The following is a 22666-nucleotide window of genomic DNA, read 5'->3' on the forward strand; positions in this document are numbered from 1 at the left end:
GTGCTTTCACGCGGAGTGTTGCACAACTCAGGGTCCCCGACAACCACAGGGCTTCAGGATATCCAAGAATAGCTTCTCTCTGCTATAAGTGTCAGCCCGCAACACATGACTTATTCTGGTTTCATGTGAGGAAATGGTTTCCCCTGTGAGCGTCTGGAGAGGGGTATATGTCCACCCAGGGCTATTCCTGTCTGGTCCCTGCCTCTAACACATTCTGTATCCCAGACTTTTCCACAGAACTGAGAGTGCTGTGCTTCTTCAGTTGCTCTAACCACACGAATAGGGCAGGCGCGATGTTGCCCGGGACGGTGGCCCAAGCCTCCTTTGGATGGAAGGAACTGAATTAAGGAATTCCCGCCAGAGGACCAGGAAGCCTGAGGTCATGTTTCTGTCATTTGCCCATTCATCAAACAGTCACCAAGTGACCAGGGCCACTGGGTTAAATGCTAGTTGAAAATCATAAAGAGAAATTAGATGTGGGTGTTGTTAATATGTCAGGAGCCTAAAAATATTTATGCCCACTAATCTAGAGACCACATTTCTAAGAAAGAGTTCTGAAGAAACAAGCCCAAATACGGAGGTGTCTTCAGAGAGGAAGGTGCTGACCCCAGCGTCACAACTTGAAATAAAGAAATATAAATTTTTCCCTATCAGGGGATGATAAAGTAAGTTAGGCTATACCCACTGTAATGTTTCTTATTAAACCATTAAACTAAATGAAGTAGCAAAAATATAATCAAAACCTCAGTTGTCAAAAAGTAAGATTAAAAAATGTACTAATTGTATTAAATGTACTAATTGTACATTAGTACTAAATGTACTAATTATATACAGAATCATACAAATATATATGTGTACATACACATACTGGTATTAGTATATGTGTATTATACATATTAATTGTAATACACATTAATTGTATTAATATACTAATTGTACATTAGTATTAAATGTACTAATTGTATACAGAATTACTTCCCTGGTGGCTCAGACGGTAAAGCATCTGTCTACAATGCGGAGACCTGGGTTCGATCCCTGGGTTGGGAAGATCCCCTGGAGAAGGAAATGGAAATCCACTCCAGGACTATTGCCTGGAAAATCCCATGGACAGAGGAGCCTGGTAGGCTACAGTCCATGGGGTCGCAAAGAATTGGACATGACTGAGGAACTTCACTGTTCACTATATATGCGTACATACACATATATGGTAAATAGTGTAACCAAATATGTGTGTGTGCAAATACACACATAAATATGATCTAGGAATGGAAAAAATAAAAAGCATTAGAAATAAATGCTCAAAGCATCAATAGTACTTATAGTTGTGTGACAGATGAATGGATGATTAATTTTGTTTTCCTCTTTTTCTGGAATTTTCTCATTGTTTTGTACTAAAAATGTATTACCTTCCTGGCCAGCCCACACATTTATGGACACATTCTGTCTTAAAGCATTTACAATACAACCAGTTGGAAAGCAGATTGTTGTCAGTGGTTCAACTTAAAAGAATTTTTGGATGAATACACTAAGGTTTCTTCCGAATACCTTTGCTGAAATGAAGTCTTGATTTCCATTTCTCTGAATTATTTTGAGGAACATCGTGCTCATGCTAAGTCGCTTCAGCCTTGTCCGTCTCTTTGAAGGGGGTTTCTTTACTACTAGCACCACTTGGGAAGCCCTTCAGGAACATAAGTCTGAATTTGGCATTACTTGAGGAACATAAGTAATGCCCAATTCACGGCAGTTTTCCTTTCCTATTCTTTTCAACTCATAATTTCAATGGTGTGAAAGGGCCTACTTTCTCAGCCAGACATATATTTTCTTTTCTGTCTTTTATTATTTTATTATTATCAGTGGGCATAGGCCACCTCTGGTGGTTCAGATGGTAAAGAATCTGTCTGCAACACAGGAGATGCAGGAGACACAGGTTCGATTCCTGGGTCGGGAAGATTCCCCTGGAGCGGAGATGACTGAAACAGCTGAGCACACACGCATACACATAAAATGGATAACTAGTGGGTACTTACTGTATAAATCACATTTTTACATTGAAAAATAGATTTAGTTCTTTCCAATGATCTTTTGAAAAACGTTACTGATATAATTGCTTTACAATGTTGTGTTAATTTCTGCTGTATGGCAAAGTGACTCGGTTATACATACGCTGTTCTTTAGCTGCTAAGTTCTGCTCGACTCTTTTGTGATCTCACGGACTGTAAGCCCGCCAGGCTCATCTGTCCATGGAAATTCCCAGGCAAGAATACTGGAGTGGGTTGCCATTTTCTTTTCCAGGGGATCTTTCCGACCCAAGGATCAGACCCACATCTCCTGCTTGGTAGGCAGATTCTTTACCACTGAGCCACCTGGTAAGCTCCACTGATACAGACGTGTATATTGTTGTTGTTTAGTCACTCAGTTATTATGTCCAACTCTTTGCATAGACTGTAGCATAGTCTTCCCTGTCCTTCACCATCTCCCAGAACTTGCTCAGACTCGTGTCCATTGAGTTGGTGATGCCATCCAACCATCTTGTCCCCTGTCATCCCCTTCTCCTGCCTTCAATCATTCCCAGCATCAGGGTCTTTTCTGATGAGTCAGTTCTTCACATCAGGTAGCCAAACTATTGGAGCTTCAGCCTCAGCATCAGTCCCTCCAATGACTATTAAGGATTGATTTCCTTTAGAATTGACTAGTTTGATCTCCTTGCTGTCCAAGGGACTCTCAAAAGTCTTCTCCAACACCACAGTTGAAAAGCATCAATTCTTCAGCGCTCAGCCTTATTTATGGCCCAACTCTCACATCCATATATGACTACTGGAAAAAAAATAGCTTTGACTATACAGACCTTTGACAGCAAAGTAATGTTTCTGCTTTTTAATATGCTGTCTAAGTTTGTGATAGCTTTTCTTCCAAGGAGCAAGCATCTTTTACTTTCATAGCTGTAGTCACCATCTGAAGTGATTTTAGAGCCCCCCAAAATAAAGTCTGTCACTGTTTCCATTGTTTCCCCATCTATTTGTCATGAAGTGATGGGACTGGATGCCATGATGTTAGTTTTTTGAATGCTGAGTTTTAAGCCAGATTTTTACTCTCCTCTTCCACTTTCATTAAGGGGCTCTTTAGTTCTTCTTCACTTTCTGCCATAATGGTGGTGTCATCTGCATATCTGAGGTTATTGATATTTCTCCCAGCAATCTTGATTCCAGCTTGTGCTTCATCCAGCACAGCATTTCGCATGATGTACTTTGCATCTAAGTTAAATAAGCAGGGTGACAATATACAGACTTGACATACTCCTTTCTCAATTTGGAACCAGTCCATTGTTCCATGTCTTGTTCTAATTGTTGCTTCTTGACCTGCATACAGGTTTCTCAGGAGGCCAGTAAGGTGGTCTGCTATTCCCATCTCTTTAAGAATTTTCCAGTTTGCTGTGATCCACACAGTCAAAGGCTTTAGCATAGTCAATGAAGCAGAAGTAGTTTTTCTGGAATTCTCTTGCTTTTTCTATGATCCAACAGATGTTGACAATTTGATCTCTGGTTCCTCTGCCTTTTCTAAATCCAGCTTGAACATCTGGAAGTTCTCGGTTCATGTACTGTTGAAGCTTAGCTTGGAGGATTTTAAGCATTACTTTACTAATGTATGAGATGTGTGCAACTGTGCAATAATTTGAACATTCTTTGGTGTTGCCTTTCTTTGGGATTGGAATGAAAACTGACCTTTTCCAGTCCTGTGTCCACTGCTGAGGTTTCCAAATTTGCCAACATATTGAGTGTGGCACTTTAACAGCATCATCTTTTGGGATTTGAAATAGCTCAGCTGGAATTCCATCACCTCCACTAGCTTTATTCATAGTGATACTTCCTAAGGCCCACTTGACTTCCCATTCCAGGACAGCTGGCTCTAGGTGAATGATCACACCATCGTGGTTATCTGGCTCATGAAGATCTTTTTTGTACAGTTCTTCTGTGTATTCTTGCCACCTCTTCTTAATATCTTCTGCTTCTGTTAAGTCCATGCCATTTCTGTCCTATATAGTGCCCATCTTTGCATTGGTATCTCTAATTTTCCTGAAGAGATTTCTAGTTTTTCCCATTCTATTTCTCTCCTCTATTTCTTTGCACTGATCACTGAGGAAGGCTTTCTTATCTCTCCTTGCTATTCTTTGTAACTCTCCATTCAGATTGGGTGTATCTTTTCTTTTCTCCTTTGCCTTTCACTTTTCTTCTTTTCTCAACTATTTTTAAGGCCTCCTCTGACAACCATTTTGCCTTTTTGCATTTCTTTTTCTTGGTGATGTTTTTGATCACCAACTCCTATAGAATGTTATGAACCCCCATCCATAGCTCTTCAGGCACTCTATCAAATCTAATCCCTTGTATCTATTTGTTACTTCCACTGTAAAATCATAAGGAATTTGATTTAGGTCATACCTGAATGGCCTAGTGGTTTTCCCTACTTTCTTGAATTTAAGTCTGAATTTTGCAATAACAAGTTCATGATCTGAGCAATAGTCAGCTCCTGATCTTGTTTTTGCTGACTATATATACAAATATATATGTGCATATATAGCATACATACTATATATATATATGTTCTTTTAAATTATGGTTTATATTTTCTAACAATCTTTATCCTCTAGATGCCCCCAGTCCAATAGGAGCAGGTAGAGTATAAACAGGCAACCATAGCACTTAGCAGAAAGCACTAAAATTCTTAGGAGATAAATAGAAGAAAGCTCAGAACAAGAGGAGGAGGCAGTCATAGGCTTCCTTGAGAGGACAGGGAAAGGTGTCCCAGAAGGGATAGAACTATTGGTCTTGAAAGTGACACAGGATTTCAACATACAGACAGTGTGGCAATAGATGACTTGACCAGCTGATACAGAGTCACAGGTGTGAGATTGCTGCATCAGAGAGAGAAGTGGGTTGTTCTGATTCAGCTGCAGGATGGAGGAGCAAATAAGAGCGAAGAAGTTAAATTTGGGCCAGTCCAAGAGGGCTTTGAATTGTCCCAAAGGAGCTAGAATAATGGAGGAAATAAGACATAAGCCAAGTGAGACCACACCTTAGGAATTCTGTCCTTCCTTTGTCTGTACAGTTACTTCTCTTAAAACACATGAGCCGTGTTTCCATCCATCTCTATGATTCTTGATGCTGGTCCTGAGGGAGGTGAAGCAAAGGCAAGATTTGGGGCAATAGCAGATTTCACTGGGGCTGTAGCATTCAGCTGTCTTTCTTGGTTACTGTCAATTAAAAACAAATGGAGTCTATCACCTGCTTCATTGGAAACCTAGTCATAGGCAATGCCTCCTCCTCACACCCACCCTACTCTGCTCCAGTCCTCAATCAATTCCTCGAATTGCATTCCCTTCTTTACTCTTCAGGGAACCCCCTTCACACTCGTGATTCAGTTTCTGCAAGTGGATGAATTTGAGTTGAGGAGGGTGAGAAGGAGGAAATGGAAACTGCTGAATCAATCACATTTCTGATAACAGACCTTATTATCTACCTCTACCATTACTGTACTTTCCACGTTGGGCAATAATTAGTTACCTAGGTAGCTGTCTCTTCACAAACTTAGAAGATGTTCTGTTGATTTTACTGATTTTTTATTTTAAAACAAATTTATTTTTAAAAAATTTTTATTATCATTTTTTTTAACTTTACAATATTGTATTGGTTTTTGCCATTCATTGACATGAATCCACCATGGGTGTACATGTGTTCCCCATCCTGAACCTCCCTCCCACCTCCCTCCCCATCTCATCCTGCTGGGTCATCCCAGTGCACCAGCCCTGAGCACCCTGTCTCATGCATCAAACCTGGACTGGCGATTCATTTCACATGTGTTAATTTACATGTTTCAATGCCATTCTCCCATATCATCCCGCCCTCACCCTCTCCCACAGAGTCCAAAAGACTGTTTTATACATCTGTATCTCTTTTGCTGTCTTGCATACAGGGTTATCGTTACCATCTTTCTAAATTCCATATATATGCATTAGTATATTGTATTGGTGTTTTTCTTTCTGGCTTACTTCATCTGTATAATTGACTCCAGTTTCATCCACCTCATTAGAACTGATTCAAATGTATTCTTTTTAATGGCTGAGTAATACTCCATTGTGTATATGTACCACAGCTTTCTTATCCTTTTGTCTGCTGATGGACATCTAGGTTGCTTCCATGTCCTGGCTATTACAAACAGTGCTGCGATGAACATTGGGGTACACGTGTCTCTTTCAATTCTGGTTTCCTCAGTGTGTATGCCCAGCAGTGGGATTGCTGGATCATATGGCAGTTCTATTTCCAGTTTTTTAAGGAATCTCCACACTGTTCTCCATAGTGGCTGTACTAGTTTGCATTCCCACCAGCAGTGTAAGAGGGTTCCCTTTTCTCCACACCCTCTCCAGCATTTATTGCTTGTAGACTTTTGGATCGCAGCCATTCTGACTGGTGTGAAATGGTACCTCATTGTGGTTTTGATTTGCATTTCTTTGATAGTGAGTGATGTTGAGCATCTTTTCATGTGTTTGTTAGCCATCTGTATGTCTTCTTTGGAGAAATTTAAAATTAAAAATTTTTTTTTACTGAAGTATAGTTGATTTACAATGTTGCATTCATTTCTGATGTACAGCAAAGAGATTCAGTTATTTATATTCTTTCATATTCTTTTCCATTAAGGTTCACTCCAAGATATTGCATATAATTTCCTGTGCTATAAGTAGGTCCTGTTGTTTATCTATTTTATATAGAGTAGTTTGTTTCTGCTAAGCCCAAACTCTTAATTTGTCCCTCTTCCTGTTCCCTTTGGTAATCATAAATTTGTTTTCTATGTCTGTGAGTCTGTTTCTGTTTTATAAACAAGTTCAATTGTACCATATTTAGATTCCACATATATGTAATATCATATGATATTTGTCTTTCTCTGACTTACTTGACTTAGTGTGACAGTCTCTAGGTCCATCCATGTTTCTGCAAATGGCCTTATTTCTTTATCCATTCATCTGTCAATGGACATTTAGGTTGCTCTCCTGTCCTGGTTGTTGTAAATAGTGCTGCTTAAACACTGGGGTTCACATATCTTTTCAAATTAGAGTTTTCATCTTTTCCTGATATATGTCCAGGAATGGGATGGCTGGATCATGCAGTAACTCTATTTTTCATTATCTAAGGAAACTCCATATTGTTTTCCATAGTTTTGCACCAATTTATATCCACCAGCAGTATAGGAGGGTTCCCTTTTCTCCATACTCCCTCCAGCATTTATTATTTGTAGACATTTTAATTATCACCATTCTGATCAGTGTGAGGTGATACCTCATTGTGGTTTTGATTTGCATTTCTCTAAAAATAAGTGATGTTGAGAATCTTTTCATGCGCCTATTGCATGTCCTGTTGATTTTAAACCAAATTCATGCCATGTCTTTGTGGATTTAAATAAAATTCTAGCACATGGTGATTATAAAATGGTTAATTTTCTGACATAACCTCTAATTCTTATAATTTTGTTCTTTTTAATTCAGTTCAGTTCAAAGGTGATTTATTGAATATAAAATTCTCTCTTAGTGATTATATGTTTGTAAGATTTTTCATACAATCCTAAAACCATAGTTCTTGGTCATATATGTTTTTATTTGAATCAGAAAAAAATATACCTGTATACAAAGTATGTGCTTCATATGTACATATTGAATGAATAATGTAAGGAAGCTGTAGGAAGATTGAGCTGGAAGGGTCTCAGAAATTTCCTAATTGGTAAATTGATGTTCCCAGGTGAAATAACTTGTCCAGGATCACAGAGTTAGAATTAGTCAGCTTTATATTTCAGCTGTTTTTATTGTTTAGTTGCTAAATCATGTCCAACTCTTCTGCAACCCCATGGACTGTAGCCCTCTAGGCTCCGCTGTCCATTGGGTTTTCCAGGCAAGAATACTGGAGTGAGTTGCCATTTCCTTCTCTAGGGGATCTTCCTGTCCTAGGGATCAAACACATGTCTTCTGCACTCCCAGGCAGATTCTTTACCAATGAGCCACCAGTAAGCCCTTACATTTCAGTATCTGCATTATTTAACAGTGCATTTCCAGCAGTAACCACAATGCCTTAATACGTATTTGGTGAACAAATGATTCATTGATTTGACTGACAGCATGTATTATGCCCAAAGTCTCACTATGGAATTGAAATACTGATATTATATAAAGGCTCAGAAAGGCCGTGGTGTCAAGGTCTTGATTTTTGGGGGCTACCCAAGATCTCATAGGTGGTGAAGTCAGAAAGTAGCCAACAATCAAACTGGTGGATCTTTCAGCATGGAGGGGTTTGATTTGAGTGCGAGGTTTCTAGCTCATTCCAGCCTCTTTGAGGCCCCACTTCAGCCTAGCAGAGCATCCCCAGCCAAGAGTACAGGGAATTCTGGCTGAATAATCCAGGTTCTGCAACACCTCTGCCTCATCCTTCTCTGCTCACCTCCTCAGTGTTTCCCGTGCCCTGGCCCCGACGGATTGGTTTCCTTCTGGTTTCCAGCCCCACAGCTCTACATCCCCAGATATCAATCTCAGCTCTTTCCCTCCAGCAGCAGTGGCTCCATGGAGGGGCTCACTGATAATGACACCCGTGTTTCGCCCAGCCTTGGTCTGCTTTTTTCAGCTGTGGTCCATACAGTCAGGTTGCAGCAGGCTTGGCCCTGCCTTTCACGTGGGCAGAGACAGTATCCTGAGGGCCCCTTTCTAGCATCCTAGAGAGACAGTATCTTATCGATGCAGTCCCTTCTTTCTGCAGCCAGACCCTATCCTATCTTGAGTTCTTCTTGTCATTTTCCTCTGGCCATCGTGTGTGTGTGTGTGTGTGTGTGTGTGTGTGTGTGTGTGTAAGCGGGGTACACATCTTGGTACTGGATTAGATACTTCCACCTGTCTGCCTGCTCCTCCCTCTGTAACTCAGTAAAAAGCATGCCCTCTTACCAAGCTTCCAAACCAGAAACCTGGAAGTCACCCTTGACTCCTCCCTTCTCATCTCCTCCATCCATTCAGCCACAGACTCTGCTGTATACTTGAAACTGAGTGTATCTACGTCTCACCTTTCCCATTGCCTCTGCTGTTAGGCAGGCCCTCATCACGTCTTGCCATGACAGCTGTAAGAGTGTCCTGTCAATTGTTTTTTTCCCTCCAGTTTTTGCCTCTGTTCAATCTGTCCATCACAAGGCATTTAAGTCTCTGTTGAAAACCCTTCAAAGAGTCTACACTGTTTCCAGCATGAAATGGAAGCTTCCCCTCTTTGACCTGACTTCTATTTCCCCTTTGGCCTCATCTCTTGCCACCTTCAGACTTCCTGGAAACAAAGACTCAGTTCTCTGAACCGCATGCGATTCCTTAAAAGTGCAGGTCTCTGCTCTGCTTTTTATGAATGAAGTGTCACTTGGTAAAGCACAATTTCCCCTTCTGGTAGATCACAGGGCAGAGTGAAATACTATATGTTCGATTATATCCCATGACAGCTGCAGAGCTTAGTATTTAGAACAAATAAAGGAAACCACTATTTAACTCCCTTAATTTTCTATGGAAAAGAGAGAAATCCATGACTCGCACTGTTTAAAGACATGCAAAAGGCAAAACTGAAAGACATTTTACATCATAATAACACAACTCCGGCAGTTAAGCTTTTGACACACGTTTGTAATAAGCACTCGTTTTCTGGTTTATTTATGCTCTGGAGTCATACTTTCTCGGTGTCATTTCCAAATTTATCTTGTGTGAGCTGTGTGTTCTTCCCTGGGTTACTTACCTCTCTGTGCTTCAGTTTTCTCATGTGTGAAAGGGGATAATAACAGTACCTACTTCAGAGAACTACTGTGAGGATGAAATACACCCAGTTCAATTGCTCAGTCGTGTCCGACTCTTTGCGACCCCATGCACTGCAGCACTCCAGGCTTCCCTGTCCATCACCAACCCCCAGACCTTGCTCAAACTCATGTCCATTGAGCGGTGATGCCATTCAACCATCCCATCCTCTGTCGTCCCCTTCTCCTCCTGCCTTCAATCTTTCCCAGCATCAGGGTCTTTTCCAATGAGTCAGTTCTTCAGATCAGGTGGCAAAGTATTGGAGTTACAGCTCTCATATGAGTCCTACCAATGAATATTCAGGACTGATTTCTTTTAGGATTTACTAGTGGGCTGCAGTCCATGGGGTCGCACAGAGTCGGACACGACTAAGCCACTTCACTTTCCCTTTTCACTTTCATGCATTGGAGAAGGAAATGGTAACCCACTCCAGTGTTCTTGCCTGGAGAATCCCAGGGACGGGGGAGCCTGGTGGGCTGCCACCTATGGGGTCGCACAGAGTCGGACATGACTGAAGCGACTTAGCAGCAGCAGCAGCAGTGAAATATGTTAGTGTGTATAAAGGCTTGGAACATCACTGGCTCATAGTAAGTGCTATGTGTTCGTTACTATTATCATTATAACTAAAATATTTCAAGTAATCTATTTTATATATTTTTAAAAGTACAAGTCTCTTGTTCTTTTCCTGAATGACCCCACTCTCACACTCTTTTCCTGATTAATCATCCTTCAAGTCTCAGCTAAATTTAGAATAAAGTTAGAATAACCTGAGGGGGCTAAGTAACAGAATGGTTAAATATAAATTTTGGTATAAAAGTTTGATATACTCACACAATGAAACATCATGAATGCTAATTTTGAATAACTTTTTAATAACACAGAAGAATATATAGTAACAACAATGAGATATACTGGTTCCATAAAGGATATTAAGTAACAATAATAAAATACAAAACCATGTACAGAATGCTGGATAATTTTTGTTTTCTTATTTATGCCTTCCAATATTTTCTAAATTTTGTACAGTAACCATGTATATTCCCTGAAAAAGAAAAGCAAACTGACATGAATTTTTGAAAAATCAAGCATCATCTTTTTTGAAAGCCTTTAACATGTATACCCAATGTCTGTCACATAGTAGGTCCCCAACAAAGTTTTACTAAATCATTTTATTCTGTTTCTGGATGTGCCCCGTGACCAGCCTGGAAAGAACTTGAAACAGATGTAGAAGTGTCGTCTGAAGGAAGAAAGATGCTTCAGGACGAATACTGAAAGTTTTCTTCACGAACCCACCAAATAAACTCCTCTCCGGAAGTTGACATCCCCTGAAGTCACTGCCATCCACCTCTGATGGCTAAAAAGCAGGCTGCGGATGGCTGTGAAGGCACTTTTCCACTTTAAGAAGAGGCACTGATGGGCAGCTTCAACCAGCTCACTATTCTGTGGACTCCACCCTGAACCGTGTGTCCCTAAACTTTTTCAATCTACAATCCCTTTTCTGCTCCCATTCCCACCAAGGAGTTGGGCTACCGTGTTGGCCAGACCAAAGGATTCACCTCTTATTGGTTTATGATCTTGGCGGAACGACCATATATCTTAGCTCAGGATGGCTTTGCAGTCTCAACATCCACTCACATGGAATTCTCTAGTTCTGGGCACTCTGCGTCCTAGCGGCTAGTGCTCTTGGTCTTCACACCCAGTGGTCTCCCCTACACTTGCATCTTGGCCTTCCCTTTTAACAAAAGCAGAGAATGTCGGGATTGACCACCTCTCCTTCTGGTTACTCAGCAGGAAGGAGCTTTTGAAATCTCTCCTGAGAGTCTGGTACCTACAGAGACTTGCCACGTGTGATCTCAGAAGGTCACGCCTGTCAAAGAAATTTGGTCATCTCTGGACCAGGAGTTATAAGAAATTAAGTCTTGACATATATCCTATGTAACCTTAATCAAGTTGTTTTTTTTTTTTACTTCTCTAGGTCTTGCTTCCTAATCTGAGGCAAGGAAAAACAGATTGGACTCAGATAAAATCACAGACATGGATGTGCTGAGGGAAATCAAAAGTGTTGAGGGAAATCAACACAAAAAGTACTAGGACTTTTGAAAGGTCATGTGATGGCTGGGGTCAGCGGTCTTGCTTTCAGCCTCCGGAAGCTGGAGGACAAAATGACAAAACAGATGTGAAAGTTCCCAGGATGGAGTTTCGAGCACAGTGGCAGTGGAGGGAAGCAGTGGGGGTGTGGGAGGGGAAACTGCTTATCAGCACAAGTGAGGGGGAAGTGGAAAGTTTCCCTGCTCAGGAGTGAGGGGGCGGCTCACAGTATGCACATGGGGTCCCCCGGAACCGTGGTTGACTCTCACTGTCACTTCTGACATGCCTGAACTGGGAAGGGCTGAGTCCTGGAGTAGTATCTTTCACCATAAAACCACTGGGCATGTGGGTTGAAGGAGGGGAAGCAGGAGAGTTACTATTCCATCAAAACATTCTAAATAGGGGTTGCCCTGGTGGCTGAGTGGTAAAGAATCCACCTGCCAATGCAGGAAACACGGGTTTGATCCCTGATCCTGGAGGATCCCACGTGCCGCGGAGCATCTGAGCCTGCACACCCCAACTACTGAGCCTGTGCTCTAGAGCTGGGAACTGCAACTGAAGCCTGTGAGCCCTAGAGCCTGTGCTCTGCAACAAGAGAAACCACCACAGTGAGAAGCCCACGCGCCTCAACTACAAGTAAAAAGCCCTTCCAGCAGTGAAGACCCAGCACAGCCAAAAATAAATAAATAAATAAAATTAGAAAACAAAACAAAAAAACCCAGAAACATTCTGGATAAAGTGTAAAACGTCCAGTTCATTAGTACGTCATTTGGCTACTTTGAATTCACATCCTGAGTTCATGTTACCCATCAGTTCAGTTCAGTTCAGTCGCTCAGTCGTGTCCGACTCTTTGTGACCCCGTGAATCGCAGCACGCCAGGCCTCCCTGTCCATCACCAACTCCCGGAGTTCACTCAAACTCATGTCCATCGAGTCACTGATGCCATCCAGCCATCTCATCCTGTCATCCCCTTCTCCTCCTGCCCCCAGTCCCTCCCAGCATCAGAGTCTTTTTCCAATGAGTCAACTCTTCGCATGAGGTGGCCAAAGTAGTGGAGTTTCAGCTTTAGCATCAGACCTTCCAAAGAACACCCAGGAACACCCCCTCAAATTAAAACAGCTTGGGCTGCCTTTGGGCACTTAACCAAGTATTTATTGAACATATACTGTATACACAGAGAAAAGCAGAACACAACTTCTGCCTCAAGGAGCTCCCTTTCTAGCCGAGGAGACAATCGAGTAGACAGACATATTATAGGTGATGCAATGGAGGTCCCCAAAGGGAGATACAGAATTCAGTTGCAAGAGAGGTCAGGGAAGGTTCTCTAGAGGAGAAGAGTAATTTTTTGGTTGTGCATACCAAAGGCATTTGTTATCATTCTCTATTGATTATTGGGCTTCCCTTGTGGCTCAGCTGGTAAAGAATCTGCCTGCAGTGTTGGAGACCTGGGTTCGATCCCTGGGTTGGGAAGATCCCCTGGAAAAGAGAAAGGCTACCCACTCCAGTATTCTGGCCTGGAGAATTCCATGGACTGTATAGTCGATTACTGCTTAGAAAAGACCTCAGTGTATAAATCTTGGAGGCCATTAATTTAGCTAAACATGTTGACACAAGCCTTTGTTTTCTCTCTGTGAAGCTTCACTGGTGTGAACGAAGTATTATTGTTAAGACCTTAATGAATAAAAACATTTTTTACCTGCATTAGCCAAAGATCAAATCAAGGCTAGGAGGCAAAAATCAACAGTCAAATTCATTGTGTGGCTAATCACCTATTCTTATCATTCTTATGCATCTGCATGGCTTAAAGACTAGCACTCCCCACTCATTTACACTGAGGTCTCCACATCAAGGGCTCTTTCGTAGTGCACAGTGGATTTAGTCTTGACCAGCAATGATTCATTTACACCTAAGGGATAGTCTTCTCCACATTTTGGGCTCTCTGACATTTTGTTTCTACCTCTGACATGAGATGTACCATATTCTATCTTAAGAGATAGTTATTTCCATCACTGTCATCACCTCTTGACTAAGAACTCTTTGAGGGCAGGGGTGGGGCTTCATTCAGCTCTGTCTGCCCTGACAGAGAGCAGGTGGCTTGGGGTGAATGGAAATGCCACGGATAACAAAGTCTGTGTAGATTCCAGGTGCTATAAGACACATCTGCCTGCTCTTGAAGCAAAAAAGATGTGTGAAGATGAAACTCCATCAACCAGGGAGAGACCTTGAGAGATACTTGCAATAGATACCAGGGATCATAGACTGTTAGAGCTGGGGATGGGGGTCTTGGTGAAGATCAGAACATTTGAAGCAAGACTCACAGAAAGAAAGGGGTGAGGAGAGAAAGGTTAAAGGAAAGAAGTACAGGCTGGGTGCCTGTGTAGGTGGTGGGGACAGGGAGCAGGGACAGTGATGAAGTAGGCTGACACTGAACTGTATTTAGTGATCCTGAGATTCTCCAAGATGCTCTGACTCCTTCTCTCCCATATTGCTACAGTTCCCAGGAGGCCTGGCTCCCTCTTTTCACTCTTCCTTGTTTTTCAAAGCAGGGGGAGTCAGGTGGCAATGTGAAAGAGGGGGTGAGCAGGGGGTCAGAGGTGATTGAGTTAGAGGTGGGTAGTGGTCTTGATCCCATGACTCTAACTTTCCCAATTCATGCGCTACTGTATTCCTGGCCTTCGGAAACTTCACATAGTCACCTTCAGGCCCACAGCAGCTGCCGCACCAGGCAGGGCTTTACATAAATACAAGGAATTGGATGACTGTGGAACACCCACACGATTAGATTATATACTTTATCTGTAACATAGATGAATTCATTGCCAAGTATATCCAGTTCCTTTTTTATAATGTAGGAATATTCTTTTAAAAACTTTTTATGTATTTAAAAAATATTTATTTATTTATTCGGCTGCACCAGGCCTTAGTTGTAGCGTGTGGGATCTGGTTTCCTGACCAGGAATTGAACCCAGGCCCCCTGCATTGGGAGCGTGGTGTCTTAGCCAGTTGGACCACGAGGGAAGTCCCAATAATGGAGGGACTTCCTTTATCTGAGTATCCTCCTAAATTCTTGGTTCCTCCTAAATTCTTTCTCCTTTTCTGTTCTTGGCTCAAGGGAGCACAAGGAAGGCTTGGTTTCTTTCGCATTCCATTCTTGTTCCAGGACAGATGACCCACACTTCTTTCCTGCATTCAACCCCGAGTCTTTGCGTGTGGCATGGCTGCAAGGTGGCTAGCAGTTTCTGTCTCTCTGTGGTCACCTTCGAGATGTGTCCTGGAGGTGGCAGGGTGGAAAGAAAATAGATTTTAGGGTCAGATGAATCTCAGTCCAAATCGTGGCACTGCCACTGAATAGCTGTGTGGCCTTGAGATTATCAGCGGTTTCTGTTCAGCTTTCTGACCTTCATTGCCTGGGGAATCATCACACCCCTGCTCCGGGTTATGGTGGATGTTATATGGTTAACATCCATATAAGGATGTTATATGTAAGGAGAAGGAAATGGCAATCCACTCCAGTACTATTGCCTGGAAAATCCCACGGACAGAGGAGCCTGGTAGGCTACAGTCTATGGGGTCGCAAAGAGTCTGACACGACTGAGCGACTTCACTCACTTCACTATATGGTTAAAGATGTCTTGTGTGTAAAGGGCAGCTTGCCCAGTGCCTGGCACATAGTAAATGTTCGCTGTGCGGAAGCTATACTTCTGTTGCAGCCTTCTGCACATTCAATGCTGGACTCTTTCTTTATGCCCAAGGAAATATACAGGGGGCTAAAGTCACTCAGCCCAGCCGAAAGAGGCCCTGCAACGGGACATGGAATCTTGGCTTCCTCTTCCTTCTTGGGGCCAGGTCTGCGATCGCCCTGGAAGAACTGACATGAAGTCTGTAGCTTCTGGAGGTGCTAACCACTGAGAGCAGGATGGTTCTCATCTACAAGCCCCGGCTAGCAGGTGTGAAGCTTCCATCTTTCCTCGTGGGCTTGCAATTCTCCCCCCAGGCCTCAGTCACTGTCTCTGGTGTACCACTTCCCTCTAGGGTTCAACCCACTTCTTCTCTCCCCCACCTCCCTCCGCTTTCCTCCGTGATGACACCACTGAGGAAGAGAAAGCTGTGCAGAGCTCCTCCCTGTCAGCTAGCTTTAGTTTCCCTCTCAGCACCATGACATCATCTATACCCTGGAAATTCCACTCGCCCGCCAATGCCCTCACCTCTGTCCCAGGCCTCAGAGTTCCTATAAAGAGGGGTTCCCAGCTCAGGATCAGCACAGGGCACAGAAGGGTTCTGAAGCTCCTGGGTGCTGCAGTCCAAGCTCCGGGTGAATCTCTCCTCTGCCAAGATCATGAAGCTCTGCGTGACTGTCCTGTCCCTCCTCGTGCTCATGGCTGCCTTCTGTTCTCCAGCGCTCTCAGCACCAAGTAAGTCCACCCTTCCCGCAGCCCCTGAGTCAGGATGTAGAGAGAACTGACTTTTCTAGTTGGTGCTGGTCCAACAGTAGCATTCAGGGATGGGGCAAAAAGGAGCCAGGGAGATCTCTAAGTAGCCTGCTGTTAAATGCAGAGCCTAGTAAACACTCAGTAATATTCAAGTTCCTGTTTTCATAAGAAAGACCAACTCATAGGCTGGCTTAAGCAAGTCCCTGTCTCTCTGAGTGCCTTAGTTTCTCCATCTGTAAAATGAAAGGAGTTAAACACATGTGATCTGAGACCCAATCCAGCCTCAACCTTGTAGAATTCTTTCATCTCTAGGATCCTCTCTTCAGAATAAGACTCCTACTCCAAGTGGGCGGGCTTGAATATAAGGGACTGCACTGGGGAATCTGGTAGATGTACAGGAATGTCCCTTGAATATCTATAACTAGAAGCTAAAACGAAGAGCTCCTTGTAGAACTTTGGTCTTACCTTGGCCTTTCTTTCCAGTGGGCTCAGACCCTCCCACGGCCTGCTGCTTCTCTTACACTCTGCGGAAGATTCCTCGCAACTTTGTGAATGACTACTTTGAGACCAGTAGCCTCTGCTCCCAGCCAGCTGTGGTGTGAGTATCAAACCTGGGCTTTTCAGGGAGGCAAGGGTAAGGGCAGGATTAAAGAAGGGGATCTATTTGGGGTTGGGGGGGTGATTAAGCAGTAAAATAAAAAAGGTGATAGGAGATACGGGCTGTTTCCTTAAAGCATGCTTAGAAAACATGTGGAAAAGTCATTGATGGGGACAGCAGGAAATGAATGGGAAGATTACATCCGCATTGATTGCAAAACTCATGGGTTCCTAATCTGGGCAACCCAAGAGGCCAGAGCTAAACCCCAGGGAGGAAGTTACAAGGAATCAGGTTCCAGCAGCCCCCGACTAGGCTGTGCAACATGAGCTAAGGATGGGGAACACCCAACACAGGCAAGGCCCCAAGGGATTCTGACCTGGCCACTCTTGGTTCCACAGATTCCAGACCAAAAAGGGCAGGCAGGTCTGCGCCAACCCCAGTGAGCCCTGGGTCCAGGAGTACGTGGATGACCTTGAATTGAACTGAGCTGCTCCGAGCTCCGGGGCAGGTGTTCTGCAGGAAAGATCACCTGAACCCGACGCTTCTCACCGAGATGCACCCTCTCCATGCTCACGACTCCCCTCAGCAGATCCTGTTCCTTCTCTTAATTTAATTTTTTTATTCTGTGCTGTGCTATTACTGTATTTGGTATTGTTCCCCATTATTTATGTTTGTTTTACCAGAGGACCCATGTCCCCCATGGGGATGGTCTGCCATCACTGTCCCTCTGCTACTGTGAATACATGGATAATGCAACTGATTTCAAGTGTTTTTGTAATAAAATGGTTTTTTTTTAAACATAGACCGTTTCTTTGTGCTTTAATTTGATTTGTAGTAAAGGGAATTGCCTGGTATTATGAAGAGGGACAAACTCCAATTTCCAAACACAATAAGAATGAACAATTCCTGAGGATGGAATATGGGGTAAAATGTCTAAAGATATAAACCTCACTTAATACTTGGAGCAAGGAGGGTTTTAACACCCTTATGAAGTAGGGACTATTATTCTCAATTTTACTGATGAGGGCATAAAGGCTCAAAGGTGAGGTGACTTGTTCAGGCTTGCACATCTGCTTGGGGAGCACCGTGAAAGGATGACTCAAAAAGATCTCTGTGCTGCGCGGAACATCTTGCAGGGAAGTTGTAAATAGAAAGATGAAGTAGTTCGGAGTCAGAAAAATGGGCCTCCGTTCCTCACTAGGATTAAGAAAGTCATCTTGTTGAAGCAGAAATTGCTAGACAGGATAGGACTCTGAGACCTCGGTTCCTTTTATTTTCTAATTTCAATTTTTTTTTCTTCTAAAGTAAACATCTCACTTCTTTAACATAAAGCTAAACTCTTTGTACCAGTTTCTAGTCATTCAGGGGAAGGCCTCCCTGGTCTGGAGGGTTATAAAACATTCAGACCCAGGACAAGACAATCATTAACTGCTTATCCAGTTTATCAAGGGAAAAAACCTCCAGGTGGATCATTAATTCTTAAACATACTTCTGGCCCCTAAATAATGGTCTGGGGTCTTGGAAAAGGGTCGAGGGATGGCAATGTGTGGGAAGACTGAGAAAGTGGGGCCCAAAAGAAAGCCATAAAAATGACAACCTGGACATTCCAACTTTCAAACTGATTGGTCAGAAATTACATACATCTGGCCCCAAGCCAACCAAAAATGAACAGATCAATTCTAATAAAATATAAACAGCTATTATTCCCACTTATGGGGAGCTCTTCACACCCCATCTCAGTGTCTATGCTGAGAGTTTTGTATTTCTATCCTCTAAAATTTTGCCTTGTGTGAGTGTTTGTGAATTTGTGAAGTTCAATTTTCAGCCCTGCAAACAAGAACTCAGTTTCCTGTTTCATTGTCTTCTTGGACCTCAGTTTTCACACCTGTAAAATGGGAGTGATATTATTCACTTTGAAGGGCTGTTGTGAGGTGATGTGCAAAGGGCGCATTAGGGGCCCTGGTACCTGGAAGATTCTCTCTTTCCCTCTCTGAGTCTCAGATTTTTCACTTAAAAAGGGCCATGATCATCAGGGCCAGGGTCATCAGGCAGATTAAATTAGTGAACCTAGAGCCAAAGCAAATGCAAACTGTTGTCACGAGGACAAAAGAATAAATGTCAGATTTGGTTTTGCAGTGTGGTGGGTATAATCCAAGGCCATTTCTCCTTGACAGTCCTTCAATCAAGCATTCCCATGAATGAGTCAGAGAGATCATGGGCTGAAATAGAATTATATGCACAATTAAGTCTTGATCCATCAGCTGGGAGGAAACTCTCAGACCATCTGGTCCAGCCCTATCATATTATGGAAACTGAGGAACAGGAAATGAGAAGTGATTTGTCAAGGCCACTCAGAAAGTGTCAAGGCCAGTGCCAATCCCAGGTTAGTTCCCTTTTCTGAGCTCTGTCATATGCCACTGTGGTCCCCAAAAGGACAACTCATTGTATAAGTAGGGTAAAGAGGGGGCTACCTCAAAATTGCTTGTATTCTTTCTTACTGAACTATGGTTGATTCATAGTATTGTGTTTCAGGTGTACAGCAAAGTGATTCAGATTATACATATATATGCATATATGTATATATATAATTTGTTATATCAGTTCAGGTCAGTTTAGTTTAGTCGCTCAGGCGTGTCCGACTCTTTTTTGACCTCGTGAATCACAGCACAATAGATATACATTTATACATTTATACATATATATATATATATATAATTTCTTTTTCCATTATCGGTTATTACAAGATAATGAATATAATTTCTTGTCTTATACAGTAAATCCTTGTTGTTAAGCTATTTCATATATAGTAGTATATGTTACTTCCATACTCCTAATTTATCCCTCCTCTCTCTTCCCTTGCCTTTTGGTAACCATAAGTTTGTTTTCTATGTCTGTGAGTCTGTTTCTGTTTTACAAATAAGTTCATTTGTATTATTATTTATTTTTTAGATTCCACATATATGTGATCACATGGAGTATTTGTCTTTCTCTATCTGACTCCACTTAGTGTGATAATCTCTAGGTCTATCCACGTTGTTGCAAATGGCAATATTTCATTCTTTTCATGGCTGAATAGTATTCTATTGTATTTATGTACCACATCTTCTTTTTCCCTTCAACTGTTGATGGACATTTAGGTTGCTCCCATGTCTTGGCTATTGTAAATAGCCATGGTAGGCTGAATAATGTCCCCCAAGATGTTCACATCCTAATCTACAGAACCTGTAAATAGTGTTGCTGTGAACCCTGGGGTGCATGTATCTTTTCAGATTAAGCTTTTTGTCTTTTCCAGACATACACCCAGGAGTGAGATTGCTAGGTCATATGGCAATTCTATTTTTAGTTTTTTGAGAAACCTCCGTACTGTATTCCATAGTGTCTGCACTGATTTACATCCCCAATAACAGTGTAAGAGGGTCCGCTTTTCTCCACATCCTCTCCAGCATTTATGATTTGTAGACTGCATGATGATAGTCATTCTGACCAGTGTGAGGGAATACCTCATTGTGGTTTTGATTTGCATTTCTTGTTTAAGTGTTCTTAGTGCGATGGAAAAGCAGAACTGAGACTGTGTGTCTCTCTGGGGCCAACAGACACAAATCCCTGCCTTGCCTGCCCTCAGTCACTCCCATCATCCCAGAGTTCCTGTAGAAACCTCCTTCGGATTCTGCAGGGACTGAGAGAAGGATATTGGGGGCTGAATTGATCTGGTCTTCCCTTCTACTTTTGATCTTCCTACATCTGAGCTGTCCGGTATGTAACCACGAGCTGCAAGTGACTATTTAAATGTCAATTAAATGTAATTTCAATTAAAAGAAAACTAAAGTTCTGGACTTTCCTATAGTGGAGTGGATGGGAATACGCCTGCCAATGCAGAAGGCATGGTTTGAGCTCTGGTCCAGGAGGATTCCCCATGCCATGGAGCAACTAGGCCAGAGAGCCGCAGCTACTGAAGTCTGCATGCATAGAGCCCATGCTCTGCCACAGAAAAGCCACTGCAGTGAGAAGCCTGCACATCACAACTAGAGAGCAGCCCCTGCTCGTTGAAACTAGAGAAAGCCCTCGCTCGGCAATGACAACCCAGCACAACCAAAAATAAAAATAACGAATAAAGTTCAGTGCCTCAGTTACAGCTGTCACATTTTTAAACATTAATTACTTTATTTAGTTTTTGGCTGTTCTGGGTCTTCACTGCTGGGGTAGACGTTCTCTAGTTGCGGTGAGTGGGGGTTACTCTGCAGTGGTGGGATGAGGGCTTCTCATTGTGGCGGCTTCTCTTGCTGTGGGCCTTGGGTTCTAAGGAGTGCAGCCTCAGCGGTTGTGGCTCGTGAGGCCAGCTGCTGCACAGCATGTGAAACCCTCTCGGACTAGGAATCGAACCCGTGTCCCCTGCATTGACAGGTGAATTCTTAACCACTGGACCACCAGGAAAGTCCACACTAGTCACATCTCAAGTGCTCGCCAGCACCTGAGCCGTGTGCCTTATGGCTGCCATGTCGAGTGGTAGAGATACAGAACATTTCCTTCATCGTAGAAATTTCCATTGGACAGATATTCTCAGGGCCTAAAGAGAATGAAAGGAGAAGTTGGGGTGGCCTGGAAGGAAAGGACATGGTCTTTGGCAAAAGACACACAACACTAGTCTGAGGGAAGGGGTTGGGAGAGAGAATCCATGATCCCCAAGCCCAAGACAAGGTCTAGATCACCATGGTAGACGGAATAATGGTCCCCAAGCTGTTCACATCCTAATTCCAGAAGCTGTGAATATTGCCTCACATGGCAAAATGGACTTTGTAGATATGATCAAGTTAAAAATTTTGAGATGAGGAGATTATCCTGGGTTATTTGTCTGGACTTTAAATCTAGTCTTATGTGTCCTTATAAAAGGGACAGATGATCTAACCACAGAAGAGAAGGCAATATAAAAACAAAAGCAAGATACCATGCTGCTGACTTTGAAGATGGACAAAGAGACCATGAGCCAAAGACTACAAAAAGGATACAATTCTAGAAGGTGGAAAAGGGAAGAAAAAGGTTTTTCTCCTAAAACTTCCAAAAGGAGCACAGCCCCCTTGGTTTCAGCTCAGTGAATCAGATTGTGAACTTCTGACTTCCAGAAGCTTAAGGGAATAACTGTGTGTTGTTTTAGGACACTAAATGTGTGTGATTTGTTACAGCAGCAGTAGGAAGCTAATACAATCACCAATATCAGAGTCATTCACAATGACCCCCCACCCCCCACCCCAGCTCAGTGTGGAAGGGAATGAAACATTCTAGAAAGAACCAATGGTTTTCCTAGTAGTCATGTACGGATGTGAGAGTTGGAGCATAAAGAAGACAGAACGCCAAAGAATTGATGCTTTCGAACTGTGGTGCTGGAGAAGACTCTTGAGAGTCCCTTGGACTGCAAGGAGATCAAACCAGTCTATCCTAAAGAAAATCAGCCCTGAATATTCATTGGAACGACTGATGCTGAAGTTGAAGCCCCAATACTTTGGTCACCTGATATGAAGAGCCATCTCACTGGAAAAGACCCTGATACTGGGAATGATTGAGGGCAAGAGGAGAAGGGGACAGCAGAGGATGAGATGGTAGGATGGCATCATTGAATCATGAGTCTGAGCAAACTCTGGGAGATAGTGAGGACAGGGAAGCCTGGTGTGCTACAGCCCATGGGGTTGCAATGAGTCAGACACAACAGAGCGACTG

At 42.8% G+C, this 22666-nt stretch overlaps 1 protein-coding gene across 1 annotated transcript; it reads left to right on the forward strand.

Annotated features, from left to right (window-relative positions):
- The first annotated feature begins 16054 nt into the window (after window positions 1-16054).
- Window positions 16055-17759, forward strand: LOC102287335 (C-C motif chemokine 4). The gene is made up of 3 exons (XM_005899663.3): window positions 16055-16341; window positions 16843-16957; window positions 17356-17759. Exons 1-3 carry the CDS (start codon window positions 16266-16268, stop codon window positions 17441-17443), a joined length of 279 nt encoding a protein of 92 aa, XP_005899725.1. The 5' UTR covers window positions 16055-16265; the 3' UTR covers window positions 17444-17759.
- The last annotated feature ends 4907 nt before the right edge of the window (window positions 17760-22666 follow it).

The sequence above is a fragment of the Bos mutus genome, chromosome 19 (assembly GCF_027580195.1).
Source record: "Bos mutus isolate GX-2022 chromosome 19, NWIPB_WYAK_1.1, whole genome shotgun sequence".
Lineage (NCBI taxonomy): Eukaryota > Metazoa > Chordata > Mammalia > Artiodactyla > Bovidae > Bos > Bos mutus.

Bases quoted from the DNA above. Each gene is read 5' to 3' on its own strand.
- LOC102287335 (XM_005899663.3), top strand. From the start codon at position 16,266: ATGAAGCTCTGCGTGACTGTCCTGTCCCTCCTCGTGCTCATGGCTGCC. The intron at 16,342-16,842 runs GTAAGTCCACCC...CTTTCTTTCCAG, and splicing joins TCCAGCGCTCTCAGCACCAA to TGGGCTCAGACCCTCCCACG. The intron at 16,958-17,355 runs GTGAGTATCAAA...TTGGTTCCACAG, and splicing joins TGCTCCCAGCCAGCTGTGGT to ATTCCAGACCAAAAAGGGCA.